We start from the raw sequence: 12,207 nt of genomic DNA, 5'->3' as shown, positions 1-12,207 counted from the left end.
CAGAACCCTACTGGAGAGGCTCTGTGAATCTAGGTGAAGAAATGGGCTAGAGATTGCCAGGGGTGGAACCACTGTATCTGTGGGAGACGCAGAGAAGAGCCACCTGGTCTCTCTCCAAGGAAGGCTTTGCACCGGCAAGGGGAGTGCAATCAGTCACCAGTCCCCAGCTGCCAGTAATAGGGGGTGGACCCCAGCTGTGGAGGGCATACTCTGACCTGGGCAGCCCACCTCTGGTGACTGAGCAGGGCAGGGGTGTAAAGGCCTGAAATTTTCTGCCATGCCTGGCACAACCCTGATGGGAAGTCTTAGCTCCAGAGCTGCATCCCAGTGGCTGAGGCTCAGTCAGAACTTCACCACAGTTTTTTCCTCTCTTGGCTCCATTTCCTTTCTTTTTTGCCAGTGTTAATCTTTAATAAATATCTTGTACCCAAATTTATCTCAGCAGCTGCTTCCAGAACACTGATCCTGCATCAGGCGGAGTGCTTGGAGGCAAGGTAGATGTTCATTTCCTAAGTAATTTGGGGCTAGTTATTTTACTTTTCTGAACTTCCATTCCCTCATTTGCAAAATAGGGATAATGTCTGCCTTGTGGGGTTGCGAGGCTTAAATGAAATTGAGCGTGTGAATCACCTGGCACAGTGCTTGGCATTTAATTACCTGTGTTCAGTATGTGTTGAAGTTTTACTGTTGTTTTAAAGAAACGTCCTCAGAAATGGACAATCTCCCATGCTAACATAGCTTTGTGACTTTTCTTTCGAGAAGGGAGAACTGAGCATGCGGGTTTTTGGTTATGTTGTTGGTAGTCATGGTGCCTGATTCTGTAGAATGAACTATGAGCCAGAACAATCCTATGAGGAGGGTCCACTTCCCAGTGCCATTCTACAGACAAGGAAACTGAAGACACAGAGAGGTTTGTGAACTGGTCTCAGATCCCAGATATTGGAAGAGGGATAGTAAGACTTGGAACCCAGGCAGGCTGGGTCCAGAATCAGTGCTGTGCTCACTGGAGTCTACTGATTCTTGGTTGAACTTCATTTTATAAAGAACCTGAGGCAGAATGAGGTAATCCTGTCTCCACTTGCCTGTGACAGCCCTCCAGAGTAAATCTTTCTGAATGGGTACGAGGAAAAGGATGGGAAGTGGTCATCTAACTGAAGAGGGGCTAAGGTGCATTAATCCTTTCTGCAGCCCTGAGAGAGGGAGATTTCAAGACCCTTCTCTCCCTGGGTTGAGAAGCTAATGACTGAGGAGCTAACTCTGGCAAAGTGAGATGCCGGAATGAGATGTTTACAATGGCAGCTTCCTCGCAGAATTTCACATATATACAAATAATTGACTCAGTTTTTTCAACATGTCTTTATTTGCTTAAATTAACAAAATATAGGTTACATGCTATTTCTAGGTAAACTGCCTTTTCACTGAAGCAGAAAGCAATATTCACAAACTTGGGCTGCTCAACACTTGGAGTTTTAGTTTTTAAACAGCAAGCCTGAATTCTGTACAAAATCAACATTTGGTGTGATGTTGTCCAAATATGCAAAGGATTTTAAATGTTAGCTCTGTTACATTTTGTTCCAGCAAAGCAGACAAAGATCATAATTCAAAACACAATGTTAATATTTTATTAAAAGCCTTCAGGGCTTAATAAATACAGTATGCATGTTGGGTTTTCTCATGCAACTACTCATATACAAAATAAACTAGTTACTTTTTGTGGATTTATGAAAGGTCAGCTTTAGTCTCATGGCCAATGTGGAATCAAATTTTTAGAAAGAGAAAATGAAAAGAGGGACTACAACGCAACAAGAGGGGCAGTCACAGACTTGAATACAGAGGATGAAAGACCTGCCACCTGGCTGGGTCATTGGTTGGTTCAAAGTGACAGTGGTCAAAAGCCTGGAAAGCATTTGGTCATGTCCCATTTTTAGAGTTTCACAATGTGATGAAGGTCATGGCCTTGGGATGGTGGTAACCTTGGATGACATCATTCCTTCATTCTCTGGGGATGGCCCCAGTGGGCCTTCCTTCAGACCTGCATTCTGGTTAGTCAGCTCAACAGGCAAGGCTGGCCAACCCTTTCTTTAGCTCTGTGTTCATTCACCAGGTGCTCATGTAAGGTATCATATAAGCTGGGATACTTTTGAGGATTAAGGGACACTGTTAGTAATTACCCCGGGACAGGAGATATAAACCAGAATCATCCCAGGAAAAACCAGGATGTTGGTTACAACCAAGATTTCAGCCTTGGCTCTCAGAGGGCCAGTGCTGTAGTACTCATCGGCTTCATTAAGTCTCTCGTATCCAAAGTCAAAAACTAAAAACAGGCCTTGGAACACACCCCATCATAAATTTTTCTTACCTTCCTGAGACCTTTTTTCTCCTGCCAAATGAAACTTTTCTTAGAATATTAACATTCAAAACAGACAAAATTTGAGCCACTTTGAGTGAAGCAGGTGTGGGGACTAAGAGCTTCTCCCCTAGTGGCTCTACAGAGGCCTGAGAGAGACCTTTGACTTCTCAAAACAACTTGAAGACCACTCTTCTAGACCATACTCTCTCCAACTCAACATTAACGGGTTCCTCAAGCATTCCCACAGGATTTGTTTTGGTTGGAAAGGACTAGAGTGTGCTCCTCTAGATTTTCCTGGCTGCTTTTCCAGCTGGGCATATCGGAAGCAACTGAAAGTCTGCAGCACGTGTGGTCAGGCACTGCACATAGTAGGTCTTTAATACAAGGTTGCTGAGTGAATACACATGTAACAGGACCTTAAGGGCTGGGGGTGTCACAGACCACTCTGCCCGCTCCCTGGACAATTTCATCAAAGGCACCGATGAACAGCATTCCTAGGGAATGAAAGAGAACTGGTCCCTCTGAGGACTTGGAATAATTTTTGGCCCAGAGTTGTGCTGGTGGATGTAGAAACCCACAGTATGCTCTCTACCATCCTCTCAGTGGGTTCCATGGAACATGGGTGGCAGTAAGAAACCCAAACTTTAGCACTTCCCAGCGGTGGTGATGCTAAAGGAAGGAAATTTAGGAAGGTGACAGTAGAAATGGATCAGGGATCCCACAGGTCAATGGTGGGGACTAGATGAGGCTAACAGGGAAGAACCATGGCCCATAGAAAAAGCCAGCCTCCAGCCCCTGGAGATGAACTAGCTCTTCAAAAGAAATGTACTGGGGAGTTTGGGAGGAGAGGAAGCAGTAACCAGCAGTACCTAGCTCTACAAATAAAAACTGAAACTCCCAATCCGGAGGCAGTGTTCATGTGCACACGAACACAGACAGTACCTACCAGGGTCAGAGTTGAACATACACAGCCCTATCAGTATTGCTCTACTCAGTGCCAGTGCTTAACTAAAGCCCATGGGCCAGGCCCAACCTGCCATCTAGGTCCTCCGTGCTGGCGGGAGTTGTGGTGCCAGAACCTAACAAGAGCAATGAGTCACTGTCAACATAAAAAGTGACCATGAACAACACAGGCATCTCCTAGTACAAAAAGCGTGTATCCGTATAGAGTATGTGTGTCTCCTTGTGAGGATCTTCCAGAACAGGTACAAAAACCTGAGTCAGCATCATGATTACAGGTATCCTGACCTCCACCTCAATGAGTCTGAAGCCAGGGACAGAAATATTTGTGGAGTCCCTGGGAGGGAGCCCTGGTAGTCACAGAAATGGATGAGGGTTATCAAAGCCCAGTGAATCCTTCTCAATCCTGGCTGTGCATACCCCACTCAGGGTAATCTGGAAATGACCAGAGCAAAGGCTCCATTCCGAACCAATTAAATCAGAATCCTGGGATGGGGCATTGAGACCCTGGCATTAGTATTTTTTAACATGCTCCTCCAGATGTGCATTGAGAACATAGCCCAGGTCTTCCTTATAGTGATTAGCTGATGATTGTTCTAATACCCTGAATAAGTCAGGACTTGTTTCAGGGAGAATTCCCCACCCACTCCCTACCTCCAGCACTGGGGAGAGGTCCATTGCTCACTGCCAACAAGTCTCTCTGCAGCTTTTTTTATGGGGCATGGGGCCACAGAGCAATGGTCTCCAGAAGGGAGCTGTGCTTTGGACACCAGAGGTTAGTCTGAGGAAACGGGACCCCCTGAGCATTGTCCAGTCATCTGCAAATATGTTTCAAATGCCCCATCTGATGAGCCAAAGCAGGACAAAAGATCCAGAAGGAATCCAGAAGCATGGCTGATTTTCCCTTCATCAAAACTACTCATCTTTTTCTGAAGTTTCATCTTTTATCTATAGCAACTACTTGAGAATATCCTTTTCAAAAGCTCACCCTTCTGTGTTATTTCTGGTATTTCTGATTATTTAACAAAGACTATTTTTATATATACAGCTATATATTTCTGGAAAAATATTATCACTTTCATGAACTCGACTAGATAGTTATTAATAAGGTAACTCATCAAGCACCATAGTTTTGCAACTAGAAGGAAATTTACCATGTATTGCATATTAGTAAAAGAAAAACAGAATTTCTGAAAGCACCTCAGGTTCAGCTTACAATTAGAAATCTAAAAGAATATGCATAGTTTGTTACAGGGGTGATGCATAAAATAACACTGAACACCCTGCATGCATGCTAAAATTATGAAGGACCCAAGAAATGACCTGGGAAGCATTTACACTACCTAGGCTGGCTCATTTAGTCTGAGCCATTTGTAAGGACTGGCATCGCCAGTCAGTCCCCAGCAAATGACAGTTCATGCAGAAAGCTATATTTGAACTGCCTACTTCTCATTTTCCAAATGTAATTTTAAAGCTGTCCACTTAGATACCCAAAAGCACTGCTTGTTTTTCCATTTTCCTCTCCAGTAATTCTTTTAAACTCTCATCTCTGTGCTTGAAGTACAAATAATCAGAAAAAGAGGGGCCCCGCCGGGAGCTCTGGAAAACTCTGAGGCTGAGACGCTCGTCTTTGCGGGCACAATCTCGCTCCTGAACACCTTCTGCCTCATGGTGGTCCTTGTTCCTCTCCTCCTCTTCTTCTTTGGGCACATCCTCCTTCTCCTCCTTGCAATTGTCCTCTGGCCCCTCGGGGGCCTGCTCAGGCTTGGTGGACAGATCCTGGGGTGCACCAAGCTGCTGGCTTTGGGGGGCCAGGCCAGGGCTGTAGGGTTCCACCTCATAGCAATTGTCATCGTCCTCCTCCTCATGGCAGGGGCTGCCCCGGGCACTTTCCCCATCCAACTGGAACATGGGCCCCTTTACCCCACGCTTCTGGGAGAGGTCAAAAGGCTCCTCCTGCTCCAAACTCCTCAGGACACCAGCTGACTGCGCCAAGGTGATTCTTCCTCTTCCCAAACCTGTGAGAGCAGAGTGAGAATTCATGCACACACGAAGAACAGTGGAAATGGAGCCTGGGGTGTATTGCAGAAGGGTAACCCAGGGCCATTTAACCTGTTCTGATTGTAAATATAGACACTTCCCAGTAAGAAGGTGGACATGGGAGGCTTGTCAGACAGTATCTAAATCAGCGTAACCCTGTTAAGGTGAACTTGGCAACAGGCACCAAAAGCTTTAAAAATAAGCCTTGACTTAGCAGGACACTACTGAGAATTTAAATGATTAAAAAATAGGCAGGCAGGAGCACAGAATGTATGTATAAGTATGCTCATCACCACGCTTTTTATTATAGTGAAACTGTGAGGACAATTTTGGTATTCAAGTTTTGGTTCAACACATAACAGTACATCCACACAATGAACTATGTGTAGGTGTTATGTGTTATAAAGACCCATTAACCACCATAAAATGTATTCTGTACTTAAAGTTGAAAAATATGCACATGTATTTATAGTGTAGACATGATTCATTTTCTTTCTGTAAAAAAAAAAATTCTAGAAGAATGTATGCCCAAATCTCAAACTTGATGAACTCTGAGATGATTATTACATTTTTCTTTCCATTTCCAAAGTATGTATTATTTTATTTTACACCCCCCCCCAACACACACACACACATACACACTCTACTGTAAGGAAAAAGATAAGCAACAATAAAGATATTCTCATCTTGAAAAAAGACAAAGAGAAATCACTTGAGGCTAGGACATCCACTAGAAGACCATGGCCCCTGTGCCCAGTAGTGAGGATATCTGAGGAGGACACTAAGCCCTTGTGTCTGACCATCAGTGTCCCCATGCTGGGCATGTAATCAGATTTCCAGTTTCAGTTTGAGACCCTGTAGGAATGAGCTTGGCTGTGCCCAACAGACATGGGATGGATAGTGGTTCATTCATCCCTTCTTTATAGGTCTGTGGTGACTCCACAGTCAACCAGGACTGTAAAGAGGAGAAACAGGAAGGGAGGGGTCTGGGATGCAGCTAGGCAGGCTTCAGGGTGGGACATAAAACAGATGGGTAGGGCCCTGAGGTCCAATGTTGAGTACTTTATGGTACCAGGCACTGCTGCTGTCTGTATCTTTAATCTTGCCAGGGGACAGGGAGGATCTTCTAATGACTTTTGAGTCATTTAAAAACCAGAATATAAAAAAAAAAAATGCTAACATTCTTTGTAGATGAAAACACTAGAATCATTGAAAGTCTGTAAAATTTTTCAAAGCAACCCTGCAATACATAGTGATGCTCCTCTTACTTCCCCCAGAGTGACAGAGCTGGTTTGAGCATGCCAGGATATGAACATGGGTACGTGGCAGGCAGTGGGGCCCAGATCAGGCTGTCAGCCAGAGGACCACCTCCTCATTACCTTGGCTGTCTCCCCCCTCAAGCAAGGGGACAAACTTTGCCTCTTCTGGAAAAATACAGGCCTACCTTGGGAAGTGGCTCAGGCAACTAGAGAGTCAATGAATCATTCAGGAGAGTAATTGCTTTTTTAAAAAAAAAAAAAAAAACAAGAATATTTTCAAGGCCTTTAAAAGCTTAAACTCCAGCCCTTTTTTGTGATGACCATGTTCCCTGTCACCCAGGAGTCCCCATAGAGTAAGGGGTTGCAGTGAAATGCCTAAAAGTGACAATCATTTTGAACATGCTGTGTATACAGGAGTGTGTCTTAATTATGAATCTGTGCTGATATCACTGTCATTGTAAGCAGCAAACACAAACAGATCGCCCTAGGTTCTTGCCTAAGGTAGTGAGCCTGGGCTTAATTCAGAAATTCTTTAGTTAGAAGTCCACTTCCACCTTCAGACCTGCTGTCTGACCTCAGCACACCTCTAGGCTTGATCTCCTCTTACCTAAAATGAGAATAACCCAATCTCTTTCATGAATTGGTAGGGGTGAGCAAGAATGCCCTGAAGAGTCTTGCCCTGTGCTTTGATCACATTAGTGGTCAAAAATCAGCTAATATGATTTTGTAAATTATATATATCACTGTCATCTCTCCCCCAACACAGACCTCCTAAAGGGCGGAGGTGGCCTTGTTCCTAAGGATCTGCCACGGCATGCAGCTCACTGTGTTGGACAGAGGTGCGTTTATTGCCGTTTATGAAGGACTGGTTGATTAGGTGACTAAGAAGCAAGTCTGATGAAGGCAGTAGATCCAGAACACAAACTTGACTGCTAAGGGCCCTGGGGATGCCAAGGGAAAGGAGGCGAGTACTTCATTAGCTCAGTTAAGACTCAATTCCAGGTGGAGGACATATACTCCTGCCCTGCCTCCGGGGCAATCAGCGGGAAACCAGTCCTTGGGTGAACAGGGAGGAGGGGGCTGCTACAATTCTGCTAGCAGCAGAACATGCAAACCTGTTTTTTTGTGGTTTTTTTTTTTTTTTTTCAAAAGAAAAGGAACATCACATGCTCTTTAACAGAAGTGGACACAATAAAGACCCTCGAGTCAGAAGGGTCTGCGTTCAAATCCTAACTTGGCAACTTTTCAGATAGGCAACTTGGGAAGCCTCATTTTCCCCATCTGCAAAAAGATATAGAAGTTCTTCCAGCCTGGAAGAGCTATGAAGATTTAAGGAGATAAGGCACCTGAGGGAATGTCTGGAACAAAGGAACCAAGACCTGAGCCAACTGGCATATTGTTTTGCTCTAAATTTACTCTGTGATTCTCTGTTATTTATGTCCTTCCCATATTAGTTATTACATTTCTTCTAGTAGCATTCTAAGTCTTGAAAAGTCACAGTCCTTTTTTTTTGACAAGAATAACCACCCCCAAAGTAATACCCCAAAGTTAAAAACAAATTCCACACCCATCTGCTGCCCACTGGACCTGGCAGCGTGGGGCTTCCTGCAGTGATACCTTGAGAGTGAAGTCCCCGCTCCATCACTCCATGCTTGACTTTCATGTGACGTGTCAGGTTCCCCTTCAGGGTGAATTTGCTGGGGCAGTAGAGGCACTTGAAGGGCTTGCTGTCTGAGTGCAGGTGCATGTGGCCCATTAGGTTGTGCATCCGGTTGAATTCCTTCCCACACAGCTGTTGGAGACAAAGATGAGGAGAACACAGTTATCCTGCCAGAGAGAACCCACATCAGGCCCTTGGAGATGGACATGTGGCGGCCCACAACCACTTTACTCTGCTTGGATCTTGGCATTTCAAAGATCTGTGATTACAAGGAAAATGACCCCTTGGACATCAGGGAGGGGTTGAATTCTGCCCAGCCTTGGAGGTGGAGCACGGAGGAATGGATTCATGAGACATTTGTTGCTGGTGTCCAGGGATCTCTGAATTCAAGGTGGAAAATTGCAAAGCCTGTAAAGCTGTTTTGGATGCAACCTTTAGAAAAGGTGAAGAGCTGAACTGAAAAAGCAGTTGCTGGAAGCTTGTTTAATTATAAGAATGCAGTGATGTGTTTGATATTTAGGGGGTGTTCACAACATGAAGGCATTGCTCTAAGTCTGTCAAGGAATATCTTACTTAATTCCCACATCAATCTTATGAGATGGATGCTATCATCACCCCTATTTAACAGGTGGGAAAACTAAGGGCTTAGGTCATTTGCCTAAGGCTCACAGCTAGTGGGTGCTGGAACTGAGCTAAGGAACTCAGGCCATCAGACCCCAGGGCCAGCAGGGTTCATACTACATCCCCCACAACATAGCTCTTTTATAAGACTGTACCAGACAATGCATTTTTAATTTACTAATTATTAGAATGCATTTCAAAGTTCAAAGAAATGAGATATTTAAGAAAAAGATGTGTCTGTTCTTGGAGTAGGCATATGAAGATGTGAGAATATTATCTCAGGTCTACAAAAACATGGGTTATTCATTTCTTTTTCAACATTTCTCTCTATTTCCATCCAAGTGCCAGTACGTGGAGACACAACAGCAGTTCTCACACTTCCTCTGGAAGAGTAGAACCTTCCTTCCAAACGCAATGTATGGGCAAGCAGAAAGTATAGAACAGTCCTGGGGTTATTTGCCTGTCCCCATGCCTTAGTAGAGCAGGGTTTTAGAAACTCCAGCCCTTCCTTGGCTGTCATGTTAGGGATGCAAGGGAGCATTTCTCTGTTTGCACTTGGACTAGAGTGTTAATGAAGGAGCAATCTCCTCCCACCTCCCCACATAGTCACAGACAGGACTAGAGGTATGGCACCTTCTGGGGCTGAGACAGCAGTGTCCTTTTTCCCTGAGACCCTTTTATGGACACTGTTGGAGATTCAGATTGAATTTTTATTAATGTAGGCAACATTTTTTTCAGGAAAGTGAGAGTTGAGTTGACTCTGGAGGAATGTTCAGACCTAACAAATGATGACTTCAGAAGGTTGGCCTAAAAGAACACTGGGTGGTAAGAGTCAGCCAGTCTAGGATTATGCATTTGTCACAGAATCCACATATGGATTATGAATGGCTGGTTTTGTATTTTTGGATAATTAGTACTTGCGGATTTTAAATACTTTTCCCTTTGCTTCCACACTAGCAAGACTGAATTTGGCAACCTGTATGGGTTTCCAAGCTGTGCACCACCTTCATTTGAAAATAATTATCCCCCTGGAGAAAAGGATGAGAGGATTGGCCTAATTCCAACATCCTCAAGAGAAGTAATATACGTATGGACACATCTTTTCTTTTATTCTCTATAGAGATAATTAATTAAGATATTTCATTTTATGACTCAATTTCACACCTGTATAAAAGTTTTGGTAAAGTTATCAGCTTAGGTTACCTACTTCTCTATTATGGCTAAAGAAATAAAGTTTCAAGATTCTACATGAAGTATTTCCAGTTGTGATCATTTTTAGAAAAGGCATACCTCCTTTGGTTTGTGGAATGGTTCCTGATTATTTGGAGTGATACTGCTGTTTGCAATTGCTAAGTGTGACCAGTACTTGGCTCGATATTTATTTCAGCTGTGTTCTCACCTAGTAGACTGCAATATCCATGAAGGCTCTGCCTGTGTTTTATTGTATTCCTGTCTAGGATAAGCTTGATGCATGCTAGGTTCTCAGAGAGAATGTATTGAGGGAAGGAGTGGGCACCTGGCAGCAGAAAATTACAGAAGAAACAGCCTGATGTGGTGAAGCACAGGCAAGTGGAGAAGAGGAGCTGAAGGCTAGAAGGGCAATTAGGCTACCGCACAAGTCTAGCATGGGTGGAGTCTCTAGGCTAGACAGACATCCTTGGAAAGGATGGGTGCCTTCTTGCACTTGACTCCCATGATGGGAGAAATTCCTCTGTGTTGGCTGAAGTAGTACAGGCTGGACTGACCTGATGAGGTTTTGTAAAGGCGATGGAATTTTAGCCTTTACCTTGAAGAATGTGCAGTGTCTTTTGTTTTTATTTGACCCATAAATAAATTGTCTCCATTAGATTACTTTTAGACACTCCAGTCAAACTTACACCACCAGGAAAAGGAACTATCACTTTTGTGATAATGATGAACTGCGTGTTGCTGTCAGACCTGCTGGGACATGGGAGTCAGGGCTGACCCTGCAATTCACCTGCCTTAAGATTGCACCTATCATCTCCCCTCCCCCACTCCAAATTCGGAGGTGTGCTCGTCAGAGTGGCTGCCTCTAGGCATCCTCCACATTCTGCATCAGCCTCAGATAAACTTCCTTTTATGCTCCTTTACTAGTGTATTTTTTTTCCTATAATGTATTTCTAGCTCAATTCATTCAGTACTGAACTTCTTGGAACATTTTAGCGGCACATAGGGACATTAGGATGTTAAAATGTATTGTCAATATCATTTTATATATATATTATCAAGACCTGTGGCCTCAGGGTAAGTCCATTGTGGGACATGACTGGTCAGCTATATCATGTGTGATTGGTAAAGGAGAATGATTTTTGTACTATTGGTAAGATTTAGTTTTGATATTCTAAATTTATCCTGCATGGTTATGTTAGCCTATTGGACACACCAATGGAGAGCTTTCCCAGGACTAATGGAAGTACACCAACTCTGAAAGGTGTTTGGGGCCCCAGACAGAGTTCCTGGTAATCTCCAATGCAAGGGTCAGCTCCCTTTTCTTTGTAACCAATTTCTCTATCAAGCACAGGACTATACACATATACCTTCAATGAATAGTTAAATATTTGGTCATGAGAATAAATAACCAAGTCAGGAAAATATCATTACCCCATGCAAACTTCTAAAAGCAGCCATTACCAGTTCTCTTCCTTTCCCCACTAAACCTAGACACATTAGTTAGGAAAATACAGTCCTCCCTAGCATGAGGATGGAGCCAATTAACTCAGGCCTAAGGCACCTGAGCTCCATTCACATATCAGCAGTAGTTGCTTAGATTCATCCTCTCAGCCTCTGACCCTTCCAAAAGCCCTTGGGGCCCTGTCCAGAACCAAAGGCCTCTTCATCTTTCTCAGAAGATTATCCTCATATGACATAGCACACAAGAGGACAGAGTTATTTTATGTCTTTGAAATTCAGGGAGAGAGACTTCAGACTGTTAGTGAAGAGGGGGCCAGCTAAGGATCGCACCCTGGGATGACGTCCGAGATGGCAGATCCAAGCAGAAGCACTTCAGTCAGGAGGGAAGCTGGCCTGGGAGAAGAAGAGTGACTGGGAGGAAACAACAAAACTCGTTTCTTCTCTGGATAAAAGCAGCCACTTAGATTAAGTCCCCTTTAAGTCATGAGCTGTGCGGCTAAGAGCTTACCCAAGTTAGGGCCTGCTGAATCATCTCCTACCATGGTCTGCAGAGCTTAAAACAAGGTATACAGGTGCAGGAAGCTGATGGAGGGGTGAGGGCAAAGCTTTCATCTTTTCAGAATCGTCTCAACCACGGTGCCTTTTGCCTGAATCCTCTCTAATGA

General features: G+C 44.0%; 1 protein-coding gene across 2 annotated transcripts in view; it reads right to left on the bottom strand.

The window, feature by feature from the left end:
• Positions 1-1,337: 1,337 nt before the first annotated feature.
• The window catches only part of Znf366 (zinc finger protein 366), a 67,874-nt gene continuing 57,004 nt past the window's right edge, over positions 1,338-12,207 (bottom strand). For both annotated transcript variants that reach the window (XM_046427297.2, XM_046427304.2), the window contains 2 exons: positions 8,227-8,401; positions 1,338-5,328 (listed from right to left, as the gene is read on the bottom strand). In XM_046427297.2, the coding sequence (XP_046283253.1) occupies positions 4,793-5,328; positions 8,227-8,401 (711 nt within the window). In that variant the 3' untranslated portion in view covers positions 1,338-4,792. The remainder of the gene's footprint in view (positions 5,329-8,226; positions 8,402-12,207) is intronic.

The sequence above is a fragment of the Marmota monax genome, unplaced genomic scaffold, assembly GCF_021218885.2.
Source record: "Marmota monax isolate L192 unplaced genomic scaffold, Marmota_monax_Labrador192_F-V1.1 WCK01_AAM20220418_F8-fsc00018, whole genome shotgun sequence".
Classification (NCBI taxonomy): Eukaryota; Metazoa; Chordata; class Mammalia; order Rodentia; family Sciuridae; genus Marmota; species Marmota monax.
The sequence above is the reverse complement of the archived record's forward strand: the minus strand, read 5'-3'. Positions and strand labels throughout refer to the sequence as shown.